General features: G+C 40.2%; 1 protein-coding gene across 2 annotated transcripts in view; it reads left to right on the top strand.

The window, feature by feature from the left end:
• The window catches only part of syne3 (spectrin repeat containing, nuclear envelope family member 3), a 63,380-nt gene that overhangs the window by 30,424 nt on the left and 6,445 nt on the right, over nt 1-26,511 (top strand). For both annotated transcript variants that reach the window (XM_036592991.1, XM_036592992.1), the window contains exons 13-17: nt 4,898-5,070; nt 7,042-7,687; nt 8,729-8,881; nt 9,537-9,710; nt 10,867-10,908. In XM_036592991.1, coding sequence (XP_036448884.1) covers nt 4,898-5,070; nt 7,042-7,687; nt 8,729-8,881; nt 9,537-9,710; nt 10,867-10,908 — 1,188 coding nt within the window. The remainder of the gene's footprint in view (nt 1-4,897; nt 5,071-7,041; nt 7,688-8,728; nt 8,882-9,536; nt 9,711-10,866; nt 10,909-26,511) is intronic.

Here is a 26,511-nt window from a genome sequence, read left to right as displayed (position 1 = left end):
GCCTTCTCTCGCAGATTTCAGGAGCTGTGAGTCTGGCAGCAAATCCCGGTTTATCTGATATTCATATACACGTCTTTATGAATCGTGGTGCACGTCATAACCTGCTACGTTATACACTGTTTGAAGGTTCCTTTTCAGTCTTGCAGACTGGAAGTTGGGATAAATGTAGCCCATCTCTGAAAACGTATTCTCTCTTAATTTTTCAGACTCTGTTGAACTTTTTATCAACTCTTTGTGAACAGGAAGCTTATGTCAAGCACCCACTAGCCTGGCTAGTGTAATAGTAAAATAGAAGTGAATTTTGTCTACATAAAAAGTGGACTTCGTCTTTGTCACCTTAAAAATCACAAGGATGGAGTTCACAAGATAAGCTTGCTTATTCAACTTGGAGGTTACTGACAAGATAATAATGAGAATTCATACAAAATGCGTCCTTTCTCTGTCTTCACTGGTTAGTGACGTATTTTGGTAAACCTTCACTTGTGATACAGTACTTTACATATATGATATGTAGATAAAGATGTAGAGACATGAAATATACCACTCATATCCTTCAGAAATTAAGAAATGTAAGTTCTTATTAAGGCTGTTCTCATTTGTTTTAACCCCTTAAATGTCCAGAAGCTTCCTGTGGGTCCAGATGTCCATTCCTCACTCCTGTAACTTAATCACTTGGTCAGTTTTCGTTGTTTTCCATGTCGTTACTGAATAATAAGTCTGGTTATTTAAGGGGTTAAACACAAGTGCTCTGATTGTGTTTTCAGAGGAGCTGACTCAAACTCCCAAATCTTCAACAAAATCAACATATTTTGTGTCTAAAATATCCAAAACTATCCAGAATCCTTTACACAAGTTACAACAGCAAATAATCAAGTCAGTTGAGACCACAAATCCATAGAAGTGCTGCTGATTTGACTGCTCTATCAGGAACAGGCAAAGCAGATTAGCTCTGTACTTACAAACCGGTTTACTTTAGCAGGATTAGCTCTGGTAAATATACACCTTGTGTGGCTCATTAATTATTAAAAGGACTTTAATAAAAAAAAAACCTGCCTTGCAAGTTGCAAGAGCCCTTAGAGTTTCACTCACTAGTGATGTGAATCTTTGATCTTGCCACAGTCAGAGAGTCAAGAGACCAGGGTTTGCAGAAATGCAGGGTTATTCGAATAGCGCTCTGTCCATCGCTGCCATCATCACCCAGTCCAAAGACCAGTTTTTGGACCCAGAGCTTTATTCTCTAAATCTCTCCACCCCCAAGAGAGTCACACAGAATAGAGTGGGAGAAAAATAGAAAGTGAAACAGTTCCCAACACTGGTATGTCACAGTATGGAAGAAAAATGTGTTTTGTTTTACGATTCAAATTGACTTTAAATTGGTTGACTTTAAACTGTTTTCGCTCATGAGTGCCCATCGTCCTGTTTTTCTGCTTTATAGCTGTTTTATTAATGGTATCAGACCCTTGAATGAAACATAAAGTTAATGAAAGGAACACGTGTTTATTTTTTTGAACGCTTGAAACCTCAGTGGTAGAAATGCTGATACGCACCAGATGTACATTCACACTTGCACACAGTTCACATTATATCTAACTGAAGTGTTTAAATATATTTATACATTGATTCTTTTTTATTTGTTTACGTGTCTCTGAGTCTACCTAAACATCTCTCAGTAGAATCAAGGCTCTCTGAGCTCAGCCTAAAGAAATGATTCAACCAGAAATTAAGTTTGCGTATCAGCCCCTCAGTGTAGTCAGCCAAGACATGTTTTGTGTGTGAAGTTTACTTCTTCAGTTTTGCACGGGAACTAAGAGGCTAAAGTAGCTAACAAGTAATGGAAGCCTAAGTACACGAGTTAGCACTGTGCTAACTGCATGCCTAAATCGTCACACACCTCAAACCGTGTGGAGTTGTTCAGTTGCTCCATTAGACTTGATTATGTGGTTTCTGACACTGTACAGCACACTGTTATCTATAAACATAGATATAAATACATATAACAGTATTGCTAAAACAGTAGCAAAGCGCCCAATGACAGCTGGGATAGGCTCCAGCACCCCACCACGACCCAGAAGGACAAGCGGTTTAGATGATGTATGTATGTATGTATGTAGTAGCAAAGGGGTCCTGGGGAGGTCCTAATTAACCTCTTAGACCCCCTGAATGTCTTAAAATTCTGAGGCGTCCCTTAAAACTTCGAACGTTATGCTCTTCATTGGGGTAAAATAGACACGTAAATACAAATTCAGGGAAAGGTCATTGTTCAGCTGCTTCACCCACAGTTGGTGAGCTTCTGTCTTTGGTATTCTTAACTAGAGATGCAGCAGTGGTCTGCCTCAGGGTGGCGCTGTAGCAAATCGTTTCACCCTGTTGGTTCTTTATAGCCTAACAGCTGTAACTATGTCCAGGATACCTCTGAAAACTGCACTGTATTCCACGAATTGTGAATTGTTCCTCATTTCTTAAACCGGAGATAAAAGAGAAGTGAAGGATCTCAGTTGATGTGTGGAAGAGTGCATTATCAAACTAGAACAGAGCATTTCCAGAAGTAGAATTGTTAAACCACACATCTTGTTGCCATTAAAGCTACCGTGAGCGCCGCTATAGCAAGTGAGTTAGCAGCTACAGTTGCACTCAGAATTATTCAACCCCCACAAGCTTTTATGAAGACCCAGAAAAAAATTTTTAACTACCTGTGTATCAGTTGAGTGACCTATTGAAATTGACATTGAAAATGTATGATATCATTTTCCTGATTAAAAGGATATTTTCTTAATACGGCTATGTCATAATTATTCAACCCCAATTTAATAATGCTGGTTTTTAAATCACTGATAATCTATGAGGCTACAAAATTGTGCTACAACACAGTTGAGCCTTTGGAGACCCTAATGACAATTAATTTGCTTCAGCTGTGATACATATATAAATCCCACCCATGCATGTATTCGAGCTCAGCAGGGAAGAATCCAGACCCCGTCCTAAACCAGGGAAGTAGCCGTATGTCTGGAGAATTTAAGTTTATTTCTTGCGTGCAGGTACCAGACACCTAGCCAGCCCGTGAAACGATGGACTGATACAGTTTTATAGCTGGACTGATGCCAAGATTAGATTACTACTACTACTAGTACTACTATTAATATTAGTAGTATAATAATTTTATAGGTAGTTTGACCAGAGGATGGGTCCCCCTTGTGAGCCTTGGTTCCTCCCAAGGTTTCTTCCCCAGCTCACCTGGAGGATTTACATTTCATGTTAAAACTTTGTCTTAATGGATTTCTGTGAAGCTGCTTTGTGACAACATCAGTTGTAAAAAGCGCTATACAAATAAATTTGACTTGACTTGACTTGACGTACACATGACAAATGACAGGTGTGACAGACATGACCATGTAAAGAAAAACAAAAATAGGCAGCCTAAACACAACTTCAGCACATGCACACGCAATACTGCATATAATAATGTGTAACACAGCACTAAACACATTACAGAGCTATAAATTCCTTCAGCAGACAGCATGGCAAAGAAGAAGGAGCTCTCACAAAAGCTAAGAGAAGAAATTATTTCATTGCTCCAAAAAGGCGAAGGCTACAGAAAGATATCTCAGTTCAGAGAGACACAGTTGGGGGTATCATACGCAAGTTTAAAACTCATAGTACAGCAGCAGACCTACCTGGACGTGGAATAAAGAGCAAAATTTCACCAAAGGAATTGGACACTTGAACAGAACAGAAGAGAAAGACCAAAGACTTGCAGTATAACCTGATGAAGACAGGAGCAAAAGTATCAGTGAACATGATAAGAACACTACATGAGCAGTAACCTCATGCCTGGACACCTCGCCTCACAACAGTCTTGACAAAAAAACACATAAAAGTCAACTTGAACATGCAATAAGGAATTTGGACAGGCCTGTGGGGTTCTGGGAGACATTTCTATGGAGTGATGAAACTAAATTAGAACTGTTTGGACTCCTGGAACCGTGGCATGTCTGGTAAAAGGAACACCATCTTCACAATCAAGCATAGAGATGGAGGTGGGTCAGTCCTTTTGAGGGTCCTTTTTGCTGCTGCAGGAACTGGCAGTCTTTACCGTTTGATTGGCTTCATGGATTTGTTAAAATACCAGCCATTTTGGAGAAGAATGTCTTGTCTTCAGTGTGTACATTAAAGCTTTGTGATCAATGGACTTCTTTAGCAGTGATCCCAAGCATACGTCCAAGTCAACCAAAGCTCTTTTCAGGGATCGGTGTAGAGTGTCCTTGAATGGCCATCTCTGTCTCTGGTCTTAAATTCTATTGAAGATCTTAAGTGGGATTTAAAGAAAGCTGTGGTGGCACGGAAACCAGGGAACATTAATGAGCTGGAAGGTTTTGCTTATGAGGAATGGGCAAATCTTTCAATAGAGAGATGTTGGCAGCTTGTGAGGACATACCGGAAACGTTTATTGGAGGTTATAAAGTGCAAGGGAGGCGGCAAAATACCGACTTTGGGGGTTTAATAATTTTGCACACGGACATTTGTAGAGAGAATGATATTTTCATTTGAACTGTTTGGAGTAAACTCAAATTTATGTTCTCAAAATCACTTGAACGAGTCGTAATGAACCTCTTTTGACTGCTTATTAAACCTTGTTTGATAAATTTTCATGAATTGTTTTTATATCCTCAGACTGCCCTGCACTTCGAGGGGGTTGAATAATTTTGAGTGCAACTGTAGCCAAAATAGGACCCCCCGAATACCAGTGGGCATTTCACACGCTGAGTAGCAGCCATGCTGAAGCCTTAATTTTCTGTATTTTTGTCTGTATGTGTTTGTCTGTGCTTCTGTCTTCTTTCAGATAACAGTGTGTTTAGGGGAAATTGTGCTTTACTGTCTTGCTTGTCTCTGAATCCTGTAGAGGGCGCTGGGGGAGTTCCCTGAGAAGGAGCTGCAGTTGCACCGGACCGAGGGACAGGGTCAGGCTGTGCTGGCCAAAACCTCTGAGGAAGGCAAAGTTCACATTCAGCGAGACCTCAAGCGCCTCCGTGAATCATGGATGTCCCTTCACTCGCTCAGTCTTAACCTCTACAGGTCAGATAATGGGAACAGCAGCAAACTCATCTTTGGTGTTTTGGCAGTGGCAGACAGTCGTATGCAAAAGTTCGAACACCCCAAGGTCAAATGCAATTTTTGCTGATTTTCTAAGTGAAAGTAAATTGACGCATCCTTTAGAAAGAACACACTTAAATATGGCATTTTAGTGCACAATTTCTGTTTATTTGCTTAGTTTAACGTATTTGTAAAAACTGAAATATAAAAAATACATAATGTGCTGTAACTTTTGCATAGGCCACATTTTAGGTTTTATTTAAATTCAGTACATAAACAGTAATTGTGCATTAAAATATGCAGAACTGTGTTCTCTGTAGAGGATGTGTTCACTTATTTTCACTTAGAAAATCAATAAAACATGTAAATTGACCAGGGAAGCCCACATTTTTGCACACAACTGTATGTACAGTAAGGGTGTAATGATATAGTTTATGATTGACTTCACAATGTTTATTTCTACAGAGCCAAGAAAATGCAACTTATTTTAAAACAAAATATTGTGCAGTAGCATGTCTTTATGCTAAATACTGATTTTGTAAAATAGTGCAACTGAGCTCTAAACAACACAAAAACCTGAAAAGATTCAGGTTCACCACACAAAATTTAAATATACAGTTTTTTTGATACTGTATTGAAATTGTTACCCCCTTAATGTACCGCAGGCCTATATTAAACCACCTGACCATTGGACTACTGTTGAAATGTTTCCTTTTCTGATGGATTGTGAAGTTTCATAACCTGCTTACCAAAATACTGTAGATTGGTGACAAGTTCACATAAACCCCCTGTCCTAGAAATCCACTCCATCAGAGACATTTTTCAGTCCGAAGTTTGTTTCATTAGTTTTGCCCTGATGCTAGCAACAGGTAATCAAAGCTTATACTCGAAAAGGTAGCATTGTGCTAACTGCTAACTCGCACTTACATTGAAAGATAATCTTCTAGGCATGCTTATGTGATTTCTGACACTGTATGATTCTGAACACAGACTAAATTCAGGCTCCAAGGTTTCTTCTGCTACTGGCTTTTAGTTGTGCAACATGCTTTTGTCCATGTTTATAGGTAACTATGTGTCATGCAGTGTCAGAAACAACATAACCGAGCATATTAGAGATTATTTAAGTCAGTGGAATTTGAGGTAAGTGTGTGATGCAGTTTGTTCGATGCTGATTGATGGGGTATGTGCTTTCATACGATTGTTGTTATTTATTTGTTAGCTTTTAGTTAGTCTCATGGCTCCAGTGCCAAACTAAAGCACATAGACTACATTAGGGTAGTAAGGGGGGTTATTAGCTGCGTTCCAAAGCCGAGGCTGCAGCCAGGGTAGGGCGGGTCCTCGGTAGGACTGTCCTGTGAAGACCTAACAAGGCTGCGTGGTGACGTCACCAGAGCGGAGCGAAACTCGTGAGGGAACTGGTGAGAGAAAATGGAGCTGCTGCATTGAGTTTGCTGCTATTTCATTTCTTCATGGAAATGGAGGAGAAGTTCTAATGTAGTGCGATAAACTACAGATATACAAATACTTCTAAATAATATACAATATATATGAATGCTTTAATTAATCAGTCATTTTACACTTTGTAAGGTCATGAAGACGAATTCAAGGATGTGAGCAACTTACATTTTAAAACAAGCTCTGCTCCGATGGCTTCGTTTTCCATTTGTGTGGTGCTGTTTTTTTGTGCGCAGAGAACTGTGGGTAACTGCAAAGGGAAAGGGTAAAGGCCTGAAAGGAAACATCTGATGCATCTTTGAAATCACTCAGAACCTAGGCTGCATTTCCAGGCTGCATACAAAGGGTCCTTAACTTTGGAACGGCCTTCTATGACGTAGCGGCCGAGAAATGCAGCCTAGACTTTGGAACGCAGCTATTGTATAATTCAGTATGCGATTTTTAGTCAAGGTATCACTTTATCCCCAAGCTTTTATTATCTTTCTGCTTTCTTTTCAGGCTTCTTAATGGTCACCGAGCATCAGGGGAAACAGATTCTTCCTTTTACGCACACGAGGCAGATGATTGCCTGGAGCTTGACCAGAGACGTGCGCCATTCGAGGAGGCCGGTTCACTCAGAGGCAGCGGATCTACAGGCAGAGCCAGAGCAGATGGTCATCCAGCCCAGGAGCCTGACTGGCCTTATGAGGGCTCAGGGTCGGGCAGAGGGTCAGGATTCGGAGCTGCTGGGAGATTTGTTACAGGTCATGATGGTGAAGGTCAGATAGCTGATGGGCAGTTCAGTCCTGGAGGTAAAGTCAAAATTCCCCCAGAGCTGAGAGGGAAGACTGTAGATGATGTGGACTCGATGGTAATAGGAAGAGGCTACGAGGTGCAGAAGGATGGAGGAGATCAGTGTGGAGCAGGTTTGGTGAGGAGAGGAGGATCCAGGAGTGGAGGGAGGACAAGAGAATGGGTTGAAGAGCATGCATCTGGTGTAGAGGATCTTGATTTGGAGGGAAAATATGGCTTAAGTAAGGGTCTGTATGAAAGTGAAGACCAAGCTGGAGCTGGACTCGCAAGATCCATCAGAACCTCAGACGCCGAATTTAGGAAAAGGCAGCCATCTCCGTACAAACCAGGTGCAGCTCACGGATTAATGGAGGTCAGAATAACTTTATTTGGATGTATTTTTTTTTCTAAGTTCTGGTTTAGGAAACAGTTCAGTGCGTCATGGAGACTTGATTGATTCAATTAAGTTAGTTTATTATGATTCAGAACTATTTTAAAACATTTTAGGGGTGAACTGAGCATAAATTTTTAAGGCTGAATCCAGTTAAAACTGTTTTACAGCCAAATTGGCCAATGGTTGATTTTTATTAGCCTTTTATTAACTCAAAGCTCACACTGTATGGAATAAATGTACATATGAAGCACACTAGAACATTTCCCATGCTGTCTTTTAGCTAAAGTTGCAATGTAAATAATATAATTTGCACTTTAATGACTGTCATTTTAAATTCATAAAATGAAAAAAAATAATCTATTTAAATACCATAAATCACATAAAGTGCTGCAGTGAAAGTAAAGTTCGACTGGCTGTTTAGCACAATAAGTCATGCATAATTATGCATTTTGGATGTAGCAGCAGCATTCAGGTACCGCGTGAGGGCACTTATTTGCCTCACATCAGAATCATAGTCAAGATTTATTGGCCAGGTATGCTTACACATACCAGGTCTTCCAGGTGGTTGTTAGGAGCCCATTTTCCTGCAGCTTTCAATCATTTTTTGAACTCCAGTGTTTTTTTATTATTTTCCTTTGGCATTCCTCTTACTTATCGCTGCTGTCAGGACAAAACCTCATCTCCATTTTTGTCTTTTTTCAGTTTTCTACGTAATTTGAAAATACCTGTTGCCCTTTACATTGCATGTAAATGTCATGATGAACGGACTAAAAGAAACAGCCCAAATGATATTTAAATAAACAAAGGGTGGATGCTGATTTTTGCACAGTATTGCATATTTGAAAATAGCCTTTTTCTAAAATAATGACCACATACTTTATTAAACCTGTTTATAATCGATTGTAACATTGGATCGCCACCTTCAGATTGATGCATTTTTACAACCCTGCTGTATATACCGTACAAAATGTACTGCACAAACATAAGAATAGTGCTAAAATGAGTTTATTTATGTTGCAGAGTGCCGTGAGAGAGCACGATCGTGATTGGGAGGCTCTTCGGAGAGAGTTCGAGGCTTGGCTTCGTAAGGAAAACGACAAACTCTCAGCAGTTGTGAACAACCAAAGAGTTTCGAGCGCCAAAGAATTGAAGATAAGACAGAATACACTCAAGGTCAGGCTTGTTTGTTGTGTCCTCACTTTCTCCTTTTTCCACTTTTGATTAAACTTTCATGTTTACTCAGAAAAATTCAGCGTCTTGATGAAAAGCTGAACATCCTTCTGCGTTTTGATGTCCTATTCGCTTGATTTTATGTCGAGCTCTAGGGTGCTGTCTTGTGTTAGTGAGCGAAGGAGCTCAGCGGGAGAACACTTAAACATATACCCATATGAGTGTTATAAGACTCTTCTAACCGTGGTGTGCTGTACCGCTCTGGCTGTCATGACTAGTCTGTTACCTTCAGCTCTGAAAAACACAAACCTCACAAACACCAGGCGTCCTGCCAGAGGACCAAAATAGCTTCTGGCTCTGGAATCGACTCTTTTTGGTCGCAGTTTGAGTGCGATTTGGGGAAAAACAGAAATGCGTTTGGCATAGACTGTCTATTCCTTGAAAGAGAAATATTTAGAAGTATTTGTTTGCTTGGAAGCCCCATGGAAGATCTACTGCTGTTTAATATACTCAAATAATATTCATAAAGTCATGTAAACGTGTATTTCCAAATATCTTTGAAATTCAAAAACAAGTATTGCGCACCTTCTCCTTTCACTCGTTAAAAGAATAGGAAGAAAGTAATAAAATATTTTTCTCTGGCTGTTTTTTGCTGCAGGGTTTGCGTGCTGGGGTGACCAGGGGTCAAGCTCTGTTCCAGCAGCTGATGGACTCGTGGCATTCTGATGCTGGAGGAGAAGATGTGAGTATGGAGGAGCTGCGGTACAGATGGATGCTCTACAAATCCAAACTGAAGGACGCAGAAAATGTCAAAGCTCGGCTCAAACGCAAGGTACTGCAAGAAGTGACCAGCAGGGGGCGCTAATGTGATTGTTTTTCTTTTCATTTCAGCATCAGTATCAGAATCTACGGAAAGCCATTCCTAGTGTGTTTGTTTCTGGTGGAAGTATGTCAAAAAATTGACTTGGCATCTCAAAATAATTACTTATTTTCTCATAAAATTGACTTAGTATATCAAAATAATGGCTATTTTTGTCGTAATATTTACTTAGTGTGTCAAAATAATGACTAATTTTCTAAACAGTTAACTTAGTATTTTAGAATAATGATTTTTATTTCTCAAAAATGACTTAAAATCTTGAAATAATTATTTTATTTTATCAAAATCTTTGAAATAATCACTTTTTCTGTCAAAATATTGATTTAGTATCTCAATATAAAGACTTAGTTGCTCATAAATATGACTTATTATCTCAATATAAAGATTTATTCACTCATGAATTTGACTTATTATCTCAATATAATAGTTATGTTCTCAAAAATATGACCAATTGCTTATTTTCTCAAAACCTTAAGATTCTGAGACTAAATTTTGACATACTTGACAGACTAAATTTCAAAGATGTGCAGTGGCTTATGAAATGAAATGAACCTTTTAGCCAACTGTGTCTGAACACAACGGAATTAGACCTCCGTATTTAACCCATCCGTACAGTGAAACACCACATACACACTAGTGAACACACACTCACAAGGGGGCAGTGAGCACACTTGCCCGGAGCAGTGGGCAGCCCTATTCACGGCGCCTGGGGAGCATTTAGGGGTTAGGTGCCTTGCTCAAGGGCACTTCAGTCACGTACTGAACACTGATTTTATTTTATCTAAATATTTTAAATAATCACTTATTCTGTCAAATAAGAATCAATAAGAATAAGAATCACTTATTCTGTCATTCTGGCTTTTGTGTAGTAGCATAAGAACTGAGGTTGTGAACAATTCTCAGTATCATTCATTTCTCTTTGTATTATCTTTTGTGAAAGTTATGTCTAATTTTGAACCTTGCTTTACTGAATTGCAGTGAATATATCTAGAAAGTCATATACAGTGCAGGTTTGGCAGAAGAATCATTTGAATTTGAATGCTGTGATCAGTTCCAACCACAAGGAGGCGCACCCGTAGCACTGATCCAGCACTCTGCTTTATTCCAGGGTGAAGACATCCAGCAGGAGGAGCTCATCCGAACTTCAAAGGTACTTTGTTTATAATTATTGTTTTGATGCAGGAGTTTAGCTCTCACACTGAAGTTATAAGCAGTGTTTCTGCCAGAACTGCGTTTTGAATGAAGCTCAATATGTGGAAGCCAATCAGAGCAGAGCTCATTTAAATATATCAGTCTGTAAAAGTGACTATAAAACTCGGCTGAAAGGAACCAAAAGTGATTCTTCAATTAAATGAACCCAAATAACCTTTTTTGGCAGCTTTATTTTTAAAAATGTAAAACAGATCTGAATATATAAGAAGCATATGGCTTTAGCGCTCCTGTCAGAGTGGAAAAATTAGTGTGAAAAGGAAGAAGCGTTTATTATTTTGCTCTAGTTATCATCTCTGGAAAGATCAGGGAGGAATAGAGAAGAAGAATTGGTGGCAGGGTTCAGTGGAAAGTTTTGGCACGCAGCTCACACTCTTTCACTAAAAGATACATTCTACTTGTTTTGCATCGTCATCTTACCACCTTCCCTCAGTTCACTGGGTACAGTTCATATTTCATACTCATTACACTTCATATTTCATGGTCATACTCATTTTTCACCGTACGTTCTTACAGGCTAAAAGGGTTTAAACCGTTAGAAAGGCTCTTTTTTCGTGTGTAATGGTTAGTTGGCCTATTGAAAGTGCATTAAGAAGCAGCCGTGCGGTTCAGCTCAATGATCTCTTGTTTGCCCACCCAAAGTCAGCGTGAACCCTGAGCTCTAAACCAACACAACAAATTTAATTTAGCGGCTCTGTGGGAATCCGGCAGATTAAGAAATATCACAGCTTCTGCTCCGCTCTCACTCTCTGAGGAGCAGCCTAAGCTTTCTGGATCATTTCTCTCAGATTCTTTAGGATTTGCACCTTGTTTCACTGCCACCCCCACGCCCACCCCCTCGCTCACCCCCTCGCTCACCCCCTCGTTCTGCCTCTGTACTTTTTTTTTCTCTCACTACTCTCTCTCTCTCTCTCTCTCTCTCCCCTTTCTTCCTCTCTCACTACTCTCGCTCTCTCTCTCTCTCTCCCCTTTCTTCCTCTCTCACTACTCTCGCTCTCTCTCTCTACTTTCTTTTTCTCTCGCTACTCTCTCTCTCTCTCCTTTCTCTTTCTCTCGCTGCTTTCACTCTCTTTCCTCCGTTCCCCTCTCTTTTCACTCTTTTTCAATACTTTCTCTCTTTCCTCTCTCTTTAACTCTTTCTCATTTTTTTCTCTGTCCTTCCTTTTCTCACTACTTTCTTTGTCTCTCTCTCTCTCACACTCCCTCTTTCCACACTCTTCTTTTTCTTTCTTTCTCTCTGTTCCTCTCTCTCTCGCTCTCCTTTCTTTTTCTCTCACTACTCTCTCTCTCTCTCCTTTCTCTCACTGCTTTCACTCTCTTTCCTCCATTCCCCTCTCTTTTCACTCTTTTTCAATACTTTTTCTCTTTCCTCTCTCTTTAACTCTTTCTCATTTTTTTCTCTGTCCTTTCTTTTCTCACTACTTTCTTTCTCTCTCTCTCTCTCTCTCTCTCTCACTGGTACTTTTTCTTCCTTTCACTACTATCTTAGTCTCTTTCCCTCCAGCCCCTCTCTTTCCTTACTCTTTCACTCTTTCTCATTGTTTTCTTTCTATCTACTTTCTTTTTCTGTCACTACTCTCTCTCTCTCTCTCTCTACTTTCTGCCTCTCTCACTCTTTTTCTTTCCACACTATCTCCTTTTTCCTTTCTTTCCCTCTTTCTCTTTGTCTACTTTCTTCCTCTGTCACTCCCTCTCTTTCCAACCTATCTACTTTTTCTTTCGTTTCCTTATCTCTCTCTCTCTCTCTGCTTTATTCCTCTCTCACTCCATCTCTTTCCACACTCTTCTTTTTCCTCCCTTCTCTCTCTCTCTCTACTATCTTCCTCTCTCACACCCTTTCTTTCCACACTCTTTTTTTCTTTCCCTCTTTTTTTTCTCTCTCTCTCTACTTACTCTCTCACACCCTCTCTTTCTCTCTCTCTCTCTCTCTCTCTCTCTCTCTCTCTCTCTCTCTCTCTCTCCCTCTCTCTCTCTCTCTCCCCTGTCTGAGCAGGTTCTCTGTGTGAAGGTGTGTACAGTAGAGACAGGTGAGCTGCTGATTCTGAATTACAGGCTGAGCTGAATTTGTCCTGATTATTTACATGGCGCTGCCGTCAGCAGAGGAGGATACAAACAGACTTCTGCATCACAGCCACAGCAGAAAGGTCATTTGCAGACAGTGTGAATGAGCAGTGAGTGAGATGCCTCCCTGACTTCAGCTCAGGATTGGTCAGTGTAATGAGTAACTCAGTCACAAATGAACATTAACTTTATAGTATTTTTGTAAGGCTGGTCTGTCATGTGACGTCTGCTTTACTGCTGTATCATAAAACTGACTCTGTTTCTGAAATCTGATTGGCTGATCCACTTTCAAGGCTTGATTTAGACACATACGACCCAGCACGTCACCTGAATTCGGTTATTAAAAGCTGTTGTGCTGTTTATGAGATAATCTTCGGCTGTTATGATGCTGGACAGTGACAGCCTCTTGAGAATTAACTACAGTCGTATGCAACAGTTTGAACCCCCTGATCAAATTACATTTTGTTGATTTTGTTGACGTCCTCTACAGAGAGCACACGCAAATATGGCATTTTTCTGCAGTTTTAATGTAGAGTTTCTATTTGTTTGCTTGATTCAGCATGTTGGAAAACACTTTTGTGGCCACTGTGATACCCTGGAGGGTGTAGGCAGAAGGAATACAGAGGAGGCGGTGTCTGTGGGCAGAGATCTTTTATTCTTTCTTTCCAGACATTAACAAAACAAAAGGACGCTAGGCTTTGAGCGGATAGCTCTTCACTACTGCGGGCGTTAGAGTTGTTTCCTTCTCTGGAGCTTCAGGTTCAGTTTGTCTCTCTGCCCAAGTGTTCCTGTCGCCCAGGTGTCTCTCTCTCTCTCTCTCTCTCTACTGGGGAAAGAAGCTCGTATTAGTAGGAAAAGAGACAGATACCCACAGGTGTAAGTGTTTGCCAATCAGTCCATAGCTGCGTCCCAATTCAGGGGCTGCGTCCTTCGGAGGCTGCATTTGAAGGCTGATTGCGCCACAGCGGAGTAATTAGACTGTCCTATTTCGAAGGCTCCTTCATATGTGGCCGAGAAATATGTCCTTCTTTTCCATGGCGAAGAAGGATCCAACGGATGGATCCTTCACCAGCCAGCATATCCTGAGGTTCACTGCGTGCCGGTGGAGATTCGAGAACATAGCAGCGTCAGCAGAGAAGTGAATGGTGGCTGAGGAGACACTTTAAATGTATGTATTGGGTTTAAACACAGAACAGTGCAATACAATACATAAGTGCTGTACAATACATTACAATCAATACTTAATTTAGGGCTCATTTAAGTGCTGAATAAACAGGTGTGTCTTCAGTCTGCGTTTGAAGATAGCGACTAGAGAAAGTCTCAACTCAGAGCCTACCTTAACCAGCAGAAAGACTATATTTCAATTAGAAGACAAGCGGTGAGGGCGGGAACAGCAGTGCTGTGACACAAACAGGAAATCCGCCATAGAGTAGGCCGTCTCATTTCAGTTCAGCCTTCGTGGGTCTACGCTGCCTTCAAAAGACATGCCTTCGTAGACCGCGTCCTTCGAAGGGTGTAGCCCCTGAATTGGGACACAGCTCAGGTCCTCACTCTGGCCCAGCCCCTCCCCAGTAGACAGCGCTTGACCACACCCCCACTGCCACAGCCGCATTTTATTTTTTTCCCCCAATATGTTAAATTAGAAGTGGACAGTATGTCAAAATGTAACACCATAGTGCCTCAAGAAGTTCTCCTGATACTAAGTTGGAACAAAGTAGTGCCACAAAAATACAATGAAAAATTATTAATCCAGTGATTTGTATTCAACATTTTACACACCCTGCTACACTAAATCCACCTAAACAGGACTAATTATGTTGTCTATACCGCTAATCAAACATGCAGCAGGGAAGTATTCCGATACCACAATGCTTAGAAAAGCATTGTCACATATTGAGACATGTTGAGATGTAATTTATCACGAGAATGATAAATATTGTCATAACCCCCCAGATCTTTGATAAATGCAGCAAATAAGTAATAAGTAATTCTGCATTCAAATGTGCAGGAGTGTGTTCTCTGTAGAGGATGTGTTCACTTATTGTTACTCAGAAAATTAACAATAAATTACCATCCGACCGGTGGCACCCAAACTTTTCAACAACCAGCTCACGAGCATCAGAACTGGACCTTGGAGAAATGTAAGAAGGACACCTGGTCCGATGAGTCCCGTTTCCTTTTCCAACACGTGGATAGCCGGGAATACATGCTTCATTTACTTGAGGAAGTGATGTACTGTGGGAAGAAGACAAGCCGGTGGAATAAGTGTTATGCTCTGGGCAATGTTCTGCTGAGAAATCGTGGGTCCAGCATTCATGTGGACATCAATTTGACACATGTGACCTACCTAAACATCCATGCGGACCATGTACACCCTTTCGTGGTGATGATATTGCCCGATGCCAGCGGCCTCTTTCAGCAGGATAGTGTCCACACTGCCCTGGCACTCTGCACACATTGTTTGGGAGTGGTTTGAGGAGCATGATGAAACAGGGACGCTTGAAGGTGTTTTAAGTTGAGGGAACGTGTTTTAAGCAGAGGACAGCCTGCTGAAATTTTAAGCAGTATATATATGTGATGTCACCGATGACATCACACAAAATGATTTGCCTTATTTATTTATTAATTTGGTGCTACAGTGAGGCCAGAGATAACAGTATAGAAATATAGCCTAACTGACACATCAAATCACTGACGCACATCGTCTCTTTGCTCTTGTTCTAGACAAACTTTATGCAAATGAACTGAGCGGTGACCAATCAGATTGTTGATTTGTGTAGTGGTAATCTTATGTCACACCCACCGGCACGCAGTGAGATGTAACCCTGAAAAGCACACAAAGCGGGAGATATAACTGCTTTGCAGTTCAGAACTGGCCTGTAAGGCTGCGTTCACATTACCAGGCTGAAGTGGCACAAATCAGATTTTTTGCCCTAATGTGACTCGGATCTGATGTTTTCAGAGCTGTGTGGACACGCAAATCTGATCTTTTCAAATCCGCCGAGTCACTTTCATATGTGGTCCAAATCAGATATGTATCCGATTCGTGGCCATGCGACCTTAATGTGACGCTCAGATCAAAATTCATGTGCTTTTCTTCCACTACGCGTGCGCCATCATTCAGCGTTACCATGGCAGCAGCGCCGAACAGAAGTTAAAGCCTGTAAACGGTGGAAAAGCAGCTCATCTCACCTTTTTGTCCTTCATCTCGCTCTAATAATGAAGCTGAGAGCTGATCAGAGTTAATTATCTTCTCAGCGAAGCTCGTTCTGCTCGTTAGTTTGTTTGCTGATGATTCACGTGATTCATTCACGTGACATTACTGAGTAGGATGTGCACATGAGGGTCATTTCAGGACTCTGGTCCGTTCACGTTAATGATAGATTTGAATCACTTACCTAAACGAGTGTGAACCGTCCTGTCAGAGAGATCGGATTTGAACAAAAAATCGGATTTGAGCAATGAGGCTTGTAATGTGAACGTAGCTTAACTCTCACCCTCAAACAGCAGCCTCAGCGCCCCCACTTACCAGCGTTCCCTTTGATGAAGAGTTCAGAGTGTTGCCCTGGCATCCAGATTCCCCAGATCTCAATCCTGGAACAACAAGTGCAAACCACGGCAGCTCCACCTCACAGCTTACAGGGCTTAAAGGATCTGCTGCTAACGTCTTGATGCCAGATACCACAGAGCACCTTCAGAGGTCTTGTAGAGTCCACGTCTCAGCAGGACAGAGCTATTTTGGGAGCATACGGAGGACCAACAGCATATTAGGTGTCATAATGTTTTGGCTCATTGGTGTATGTAGACATGAATAGCATTTTCTTTATGATTTTTTGTGACGTTAACCATCTTTGAATCGTCCCAAAATGATTTAAATGCCGTCCTGTACGCTATATTTATCATTCCTAGGACAACAGGACGGCATTAGTCTGGAGCCCTGAAACATGGACCTTAGAATTGGAAGGTCATGTTAAACCTGAAAATATGCATGTTGTTACATCGCTGCCCCTTAACCATGGTAAAATCACTGTAATGTACAACCTCTCGTGGCTTATTTCTGTATTTTGTCATGCCAGTGAAGTTCGAAGCAGCTCATTATCAGCTCATACACCCTCTGTTCTGAGAGAATGGAAAGCTCACCTGCGCCCCAGTGGCCTGAGGGTATTAGCCTCTGTCTCTGGTGGTATCATCAGTGAACGCAGGTTACCCAGTGACCTGCCATTATCCTCCAGAGTAAATAGAGCCTGTTTATTTGGGAAGTCCTTGAAACTAAAGGCCTATCTCACCTCCCTGCCTGAATATATTTATTTAAACACTAAAATAGAAGCGGCTCAGAGGAGGGACACATTTCAATATGTAAATATTGTAACAGACAAGAAGGAATGAGCATTTTAACTAGTGTCGCTATTTAGATATTCACATTTTTAAGCAAATAGCGGTCACATATCTCAGATGAGAAGGAATTTTATAGTGTGAAATGGGTAAGGTTAACATTTGTTTATTATGTGCAGTATAATAGGTGATGCGTACAATAGTGGGGTTTTAGGTGTTTGTGATGTAACACACTACCAGTTGAGCTACAGAAGGATATATTGAAGTCATACAGCCTTACAATGCACACATTTATGATACGGTTGTCTGAAATATTTCCATATACAGTTCCTCTTAAAAAGGCATTGTACCATTTTTTAAATTTCTACATAATTCAGTTGTTAAGATGCAAACAAAGTCGTTCAGAGTGGTTTGTTGTGAAATTATAGAGAAACTTGCCGACTCAGATTTCTTTGCAGAGGTGCCATGTCTTCTAAATTTTATATGTAATGTTATGGTAATGATTTTTGGGGACTTTGTTGTCTCGCAGTGCCCTGCATGTACTGCTCCACCATGAATCGATTTAAAAAATAATATGTTTTAGACCAAAACCTTCTTAAAACTGTCATAAAATAATGTCTCAGGCATCAGGCAGTGTATTTATAACCATTTCATAGAGCTTTTAGAGGTGGACGTCTGGTTCCTATCACCACCACTGTGAACGATTCTGACTCTGTAAGTTTCTCTAGAAAATTTGGTGGAATTGCTCTCTGTCCATCTGGCTTACCATTAGACTGCTTGTGTTACAAGATTCTCTGCACACATTCCCACTGAAAATGTATTGACAAATTACATTATTTAATTTTTTATTCCAAACTAGGCATGCTTTATTCGAATGTCCGATTAAAAGGGCTCATATCAAGGAAAACCAAATGTTTCTGCACTGGAACAGAACCAACCAGACGCTCGCGATAAAAATAAGAAATGAAAGGGCTTTACTTAGAAAGGGCTTGACAATACTGGTAGTGAAAAGAAAGGCGGCGGTCAAATCCAAAAGGCCAAAATACAGAAAAAGACAGTATCAGGCAACCAGATCCGAAAGGGCAAAGACAAAAAGGCAAAGTCAAACACGGTCAAGAAAACAGAAGGCAGAATACAGAATACAGACAGAAACGCTTAGTAGCTCTATGGAAAGAAGCAAACCCTCGAAATATTTCTAATCTAAAGCCTGGTTTATGTACTAAACTACAGCTAGTCAAATGACACACATCACAGGTGCAGCAGGTCAGAACTCTGGTGAACTGGAGCATTTTTTGGAGGATCGTGGAAGTTCATGGGTCACATAATCTCCCAGAGAGTTCTGGGAAGTGGAATCTTTATGGACGTCAGAGCCGGGAGGATGTGTGACAATTTCTCTCTTTTTTTTTCAAGAGTTTGATGTAGTTATGTAAACATTGGTAAAGTTTTAAAAAGTACTGTTTACTCATCAGTTAATATAAGGAAATTAAGCTTCAAAAACAGACAATTTTCAATTTGTGATGTCACAAAAACCAACGCATTTACATATACACCGATCAGGCATAACATTATGTCTTTGTTTCCACGCTCATTGTCCATTTTATCAGCTCCACTTACTATATAGGTGCACTTTGTAGTTCTACAGTTACAGACTGTAGTCCATCTGTTTCTCTGCATACTTTGTTAGCCCCCTTTTACCCTGTTCTTCAGTGGTCAGGACCCCCATGGACCCTCACAAAGCAGGTACTATTTGGGTTGTGGATCATTCTCAGCACTGCAGTAACACTGACGTGGTGGTGGTGTGTTTGTGTGTGTTGTGCTGGTCTGAGTGGATCAGACACAGCAGTTCTGCGGGAGTTTTAAACACCTCAGTGTCACTGCTGGACTGAGAATAGTCCACCAACCGAAAATATCCAGCCAACAGCGTCCTGTGGGCAGCGTCCTGTGGGCAGCATCCTGTGGGCAGCGTCCTGTGGGCAGCGTCCTGTGATCACTGATGAAGGACTAGAGGATGACAAACACAAACTGTGCAGCAGCAGATGAGCTATCGTCTCTGACTTTACATCTACAAGGTGGACTGACAAAGTAGGAGTGTCTAATAGAGTGGACAGTGAGTGGACACAGTGTTTAGAAACTCCAGCAGCACTGCTGTGTCTCATCCACTCGTACCAGCACAACACACACTAACACACCACCACCACATCAGCGTTACTGCAGTGCTGAGAATGATCCACCACCCAAATAGTACCTACTCTGTGAGGGTCCATGGGGGTCCTGACCACTGAAGAACAGGGTAAAAGGGGGCTAACAAAGTATGCAGAGGAACAGATGGACTACAGTCTGTAACTGTAGAACTACAAAGTGCACCTATATAGTAAGTGGAGCTGATAAAATGGACAGTGAGCGTAGAAACAAGGTCATAATTTTATGCCTGATCGGTGTATAACTACTTTTTCAGCCCAATAAAGGGTAAAGGTAACTTAAATAAAGGGTAACCTAACTTTATTCTTGCCTATTTACGCTGAAGTTGTAAAGAGTGAGGCAGCCAACTGGGACAGAGCTCAATTACATATATCAGCCTCAAAGGCACAGCAACAAAACAGGCTGGTAAATTCTAAGGAGAGTTAGCAAATAGTCATGGAAAAATGAATTGCAAATGTTTTTTGGTACCTAAACCCACACAAATGTTCTAAATGGACCAGTTAAAAAATAAAGTACAAGTAATAAGTGTAGGAAAGCCCTTCAGCACTAAAATGGCCCAGCATTTGTTCCTCACTCCTACAACTTAGGGATAACTCATCCAGTTTGCACTGCTTTCCATGTAGTTACTGAATAATAAACTCCATGTTTTAATGGAGCTTAAGTGAATAAAAACTAATATGAGTTGTTACCCCCTGAGACCCCCATATTGCCATTATATTTCACTCTAATATGCAGTGTCACAGGAATGAAGCAATGTTTTCCAGTTACTGAACTGCTGTTTGGAACAGTATTAATGCATTTATAGATGTAATAACCTCAGTATATTCATATGCAGTGCACTTGTCAGTTACAGGTGGAGGGGCTGAGCTGTCTGGATGTAATTACAGTGATCAGGCAGAACAGAAGTAGAATAAGAACAGTAAAGAAGAGATTTTCTCTTCTCTCTTCCACCCACTCTCTCCCACTCTGCTCTGTCTCTGTTTCTCCCTCAAACTGTGGCTCTGATGTGCTCCCGCGTCCCGAGTACAGAGGCGTTACAGGGAGCGGGCTGCGTTTTGCCGGCGCCCCGTTGGCCTCTGCAGCGGCTCCAGCAGAGATGGCTGTTAGCGAGCAGGTGTGGGTGGTTTTCAGTTCCACCATTCAAACGGAATATGGAGTCTGAACACCATCAATGAGCTCTTTCTTCATACATTATGCGCTCATTCGGTGGCAGCTCTAATTTGGACTCTGTGCGAACTTATTTTGCTGTGGCCTATGAGTCATGTGGAAAAGTGAGTCAGCCTCAGGCTTTAGCAGATTTCTGTTTTTCTTTTTTTCTTTTATCAGAAACTTTATTAGGTCTTGTGTGAAATTGGGGAATATGACGTGTTTTTCACAAGAACAAGCAGTTCTCATAGTGATCGTTCGTAGAACGCTTTGGAGCAGATAGAAAGCCTGGGATCTGTACGGCACAATGAATCAGCAAATAAATGATTCATTGTTTAACTTAAAGAAAGTTAATAACATAGTTTGTTTGAGGTTCATTGAACTTCTAATATCAAAAGTAAAACACAAATTATTGTTCTGTTAACTTGCTGTGAGAAGTTCAGTGAACTCAAAATTTTAAGGCAAGCAGGTAACTTTTTTAAGTTATTGAAACATTGAGATACCAAAATGAAACTTCTTGACTGAAATTCAGGACAAACTCAGCCGAAAAGTGAAGCCCAAAAAAAAGGGATCCTTTATGTCATCGCTGTCCAAAAAACAAGTTAATGTAAAAAGATTTTAGTCCAAATAATTTTGGAGCATTTGTATTGGTCCTTTGATCATGAGTCTTTCATACAATGTAAAGGACAGTTGCTGTGTTTAAATGATGTAGGAAAAAAATCGTAAAAAATGGTTTGGACAGTGACAATATATTTGTTTGGTGTTTTATTTACACTTTTAAATTAAAAATAGTGTTGACGATGCTTCCAAGGTGATAATCGCTATGTTGGGAAAGAGGACTAATTAATTTTAAACATGCTAAATGATATTAAAATTTATAACAAAATATCTTTGATAATACTTTGTGGTTTCCCAAAGACACCTGAAGCTGAGTTCCAGAGATGCCAGTATAATAACGGGGAAAACACCTTTTTTTTATATGTAAAGCAGGTGGATGTGGTTTTGGAGCTCTCATTTAGCGGTCTGAAGTTCCTCCAGCGAGGGGGTGCTGTTAGCATGCAAGTCACTTACGTCTAAATGACGTCATTTAGAGAAGAAACATTCATGAACCCACACCAGCAGGATCTAATAAACACACACACAGTGACAACTTAAAAACAATGGAAAAAAGTTGATTAGCACAAGTTTTACTTAAAGAATTTCATTAATGTCGTAAATGCTATGGTTAGTGGTAGAGTAGGAGGAGCAGGTCAGCAGAAAGCTAACCGGCTAACAGGCCCACGCTACAATAATAATTGGAATTCCAGCCTTCACTTTTACTTACATACAAAGTAGAGAATATGTTACTTGCCTGTTACGAGCTGAAAATGTGTTTATTTAAACTGGAGCTGACATCAAAATCCAGCATAATGCTGTGCAAACCATCTAGCTTGGCACTAACATACAATACAAGGAGGATTATCATAGCACTGGTTTAAAGAAAGCTTAAATGAAATAACAGATTTCTACATTAAAGCTGCAAAGCTGTGTAATGACATTGCTTTATGGATTAATAACCATACCTGATAGTGTGAGCGATATACAAAGCTGAAATTATTAATAAGCGCGAGTAATTGGTGTAGGTTATTAATAGGATCCTCTGACTAAGGCGTTTCTCTCACACAGGTTCAGGTTTCTGTTGGCAGGTCGATTTACGAACATCGGTACAAAAGCTTTCAAGCACCCCAATTAACATATTATTTCATTTTTATTTATTACATTTCTATCATGTTAGGATGTTATTAGCTTGCAACATTTCACTAGTGTCCAAAGAAAAATGGTATCTCCAAAAACAGTAACTTTACCAGAGAGGGCAAAAGTGTTATTTACTTTAATGTAAGTTAAGAATAAGTAAAGATTTTATTCTAAGGAATTTTGAAGCATTTCTGTTGTTCATTTATCATGGAATTTTTGCTCAATGTAAAAGTCAGATGTTGAGCTGACTTTTGATGTAGAAAAATAAAAAGTGCAAAAAATGGAGATACTTGTTTTTTAATATATGACATTATAGATGTCTGTTTACGCTTCGCAGGATGTTCTGTCCATAAGGCACTCGAGGCATCATGGGGTGCAACAATAAGCTGGATAGACAGTAAAGAATGCAGTGGACAGTGCTTGTTTTTCACTGTTGATCTACTGCTTGAGCTGTTTGAACATGTCTGTGCTGACCGGCGCAGTGCTTTAAATCACTATTCTCTTTTTTGGCCCTTTTTTCTCTTTTGGCCGAACATTGATGGCAGAAATTTCAGTGCATCTGCAATCAGTATAAAGACGTACCGATCAAAATTTTTGAATCCCTTTCTTCAATAATATAAAATCAACTTAGTTGCAGACAAGTGCATAAAGTAAGTCTAATAATCATTAGTAGCGCACTAGTATGAATAGGGCGTTATGATATTCTAATTAATAGAAAATGGTTGAAAAAGATGCATAGCATTGAGAAGTAAGTTTCAGGTAAATCAGAGAGCTCATATCAAATATTCCTCACTTTTTTTTTTTAATAAATGATTTTGATGTAATATGCTATCGTTGTTCAAAACATACCATTCACTCCCCAGTTTATGTGTGGAAACTAAGCTGCAAAAGTACATCCCGTTTCAAATTCATTGTTTTTGTGAGGTCACATGTACCAGTGCATCTACAGAAATCCGATCATTCAGCCTAAAGCAGGTTAGCCACACAAAGGCCCAGTCCCATTTCACCCCTCGCCCCTACCACTGAGCCCTTAGCCCTCTGTTTTGCGCATTCTAGGGTTAGGATGTCCCAGTTTTTGTTGAGATAGAGGGGTACGGTGAAGTGTTGGGGCTACATGGCCCTCCAAACGGAGGATTTTCAGAGACTCCAAACAGAGTGATATGAGAAAAAACAGAAAAACCGGCGAGATGGCTGAACAAAAGACCAAAGAAACCCACAAATGTGAGAATTTTCTCTGTTAAAAATTACGATAATCATTGTTTTATCTTAGTTTAATGATGTTTCAGTGTATTATGGTCCTTTTCTTCATAACAAGCAGAAAAAAAAATGCTAATAGCATGCTAATGTCTTGGTAGCTAGCTTGCTAACTTTCCTGTTCCACCTTAAATAGTCCAGCAGTTCTGACGCCTGAAGCACCAGAATGTAACTGCTGCACCATTTAAGGTGGAACGGGAAAATTCGACTTGATTCTGACTTGAGCTTTGTATCACCAAAGAATTAGCGGTGGGTGATAATAAATAATTGCCCCCCTCTTTGAAAGGATATGATTCCCTAAATGTAACTAAAGCCCAGCAGTGAGATGCTGAACTTTACCCTCCTCTGCTATCACTAAAGATGGGCCTGGTCGCCTACAGAGCAGCGCTAGTAACCTGTTAATCAAGCAATATTTTGCTTGGGTTGTCCCATTTTGTAGGGCAAGATTTTAACCACTAACTCAGTTCCAAGGGGTTAGGGAGACACTCGAAAATAAGGGGTAGGGGTAAAAAGAAGAAATGAGATTGGGCCAAATTCATGCTGAAGTTATAAGGAGTGTTTCAGTCTGGACTGCTTTTTGAATGAGGCACAAGACAGATCAGCCAATCAGAACAGAGCTTATTTACATATATCAGTCTTAAAGGCACAGTAACATAAACAGCCTTTTTAATTCTAAGGGGTAAAGAGAGGTTGGAAAATGGTCATATAAGAATCTATTGCTGTAACTTAAAAAAATAAAAAAGATAATCACAGTACGTTGTTTATCATGTTATTCACATCTTGTTCAAATAATTCTTGGAATACTGAATAAAGCATCCAGAAATGCCTTTCGGGGGTTAGTCTTTAATATCTAGATCCACATCGTGTTATTATCGTACATAGGAGAACATAAATGATTAATATGACAAGTGATTCCAAACGTTTGATCGCTGCTGTATGTAGTGGCAAAATGTGCTTTTCTTCGTGAAAAACCAGGGTGGGGATCAGAGAGGAGCTGCTGAAAGCTGAGTTCACCAGAACAGCTGAGCCTTTTATAAACAGAAAAAGCAGAAAAATGTACCGAGTCTTCAAAAACAGACTGTCTAAAAGTGATACTGCACCGTTATGTAATAGTTCAGCTTTCAAACCTGATGGTTCTGGAAAATGTTCGCTGGTTCCCCGGTTCCTAAAATCTTGTCACTAAAAATGTCTGCACTCTGAAGTTCAGGTGTATTGAACTCTTTGTTTATTGTGTGCAGATAGAAGCTCTGAGTGGTGTGTGGGTGTCTGACAGCAGCTGTTTGAAGCAGTAGTTTGGGGGAAAAATCAAATGTATGCTGTGCCACCAGGCATTAATTGAGTGATGCCATAGAGGAACCAGGTTTGGTTCCTTAAAAAGAACCATGTTTAAAAAAGAGAGTTGTGAGTCTGAAGAACCTCCACAAACTGTAAATGTTCCATTCCGAATTAAAGGTTCTTCCTAGAACCTTTACATTATGTGGAGGTTCTTTAAAAAGATCCATTCATTTGCACATCTCCTTTACAAAAATGGTTCTTTAGGCAACATAAAGTTCGCTAAAAAACCTCCATCCATCAGATCACCAATAAGAAACCACTCTTTTGGCTCCAAAACGGCGCTTCATTCAGATGAGCCAAGTTAGTAATATTACCTATTATTTAATTTGAAATAAGTCTTAGTTTTAATTCTAATTGACAGAAAATGTAATTATATTATAAAACAATAATTCAATAAATGTGAAACTGGCAATATGTTACAGTAAGAAGTGACTGTCCAGCAAACAGAACATAACTGCCCGTACAAACACTGTACACCTTTATAAAAGATGGTTCTTCAAGGATTCTTAAGTGAAGAAAACTGTGCTATAAAGAACCATTAACACTCAAAGACCCTTAGCATGATTAAACGGTTCTTTCCATTGTGAAAGCGTTCTTCAGATTGATGGAGAATGTGCTGCAGATGGCTCTATGAAAATGGTTCTATATAGCACCAAAAAGGGTTCTTCTGTTCTTACGATGTCAAGCTTGTTACAATAGAAGAACCCTTTTTGGTGCTATGTAGAGCACTTTTCAAAAAGGTTCTATACAGAACCACTTTCTTTACTAGAAAGAACCATCTTTTTAAAGAGTCTACTTTGAGTTTAGATGAAAGACAGAAATACATAAAGAATCTGTAAGAAAAGAACATAATAAATACTGAAGGGCTGATAAATACTGAAATACTGATAGTTGCTAAGATGCTCAAGGACTTGGGGGGTGTAGGAGAAATGTGATTAATGAATTAACATCTCTCTGACTGGTGGGAGGAATAAAAAGGTTCAGGTGTCATAGATCGTTCTGTGCTCCTGTCTAATTAAAACCAGGAGCCCCAGTGCTGCTAGGCAGTGTTAGGAGTCTTGCCAAGGACTCTTATTGTTATAGTGTAGGGTGCTTACCCAGGTGGGGATTGAACCCCAGTCAACAGTGCAAAAGGCAGAGATGTTACCCCCCACACTATACCAACCAAGCAATAGACCTGCTTATGTGGTTCCTAAGACTGTATAACATACTGTTATCTCTAAGCATGGATAGAAGTACATTGGCACAGCTAAAACAATAGAAGGATGTTAAAGACTGAGTTTTATCGAATTTTATTATAATTAGAATTTGGAAAGAAACAGTCGAGTTTAGCGTTTACATTTTTGCCATGCTTTTGTAATTTATTGGCCTAGAAATGCTCAATACTGGATTGAGCACGTCGGGTGTCTCTGCACTCACGGCTCTTTCAGTGCAATTTCGGAGATCATCCAGTGCTGTGGAACCAACGACGAACGCTCTGAGC

This window comes from Colossoma macropomum, unplaced genomic scaffold (genome assembly GCF_904425465.1).
Source record: "Colossoma macropomum unplaced genomic scaffold, Colossoma_macropomum, whole genome shotgun sequence".
In the NCBI taxonomy this organism is placed as follows: domain Eukaryota; kingdom Metazoa; phylum Chordata; class Actinopteri; order Characiformes; family Serrasalmidae; genus Colossoma; species Colossoma macropomum.
Note: the sequence above shows the minus strand (reverse complement) of the source record. Positions and strands in the feature narration are given on the sequence as shown.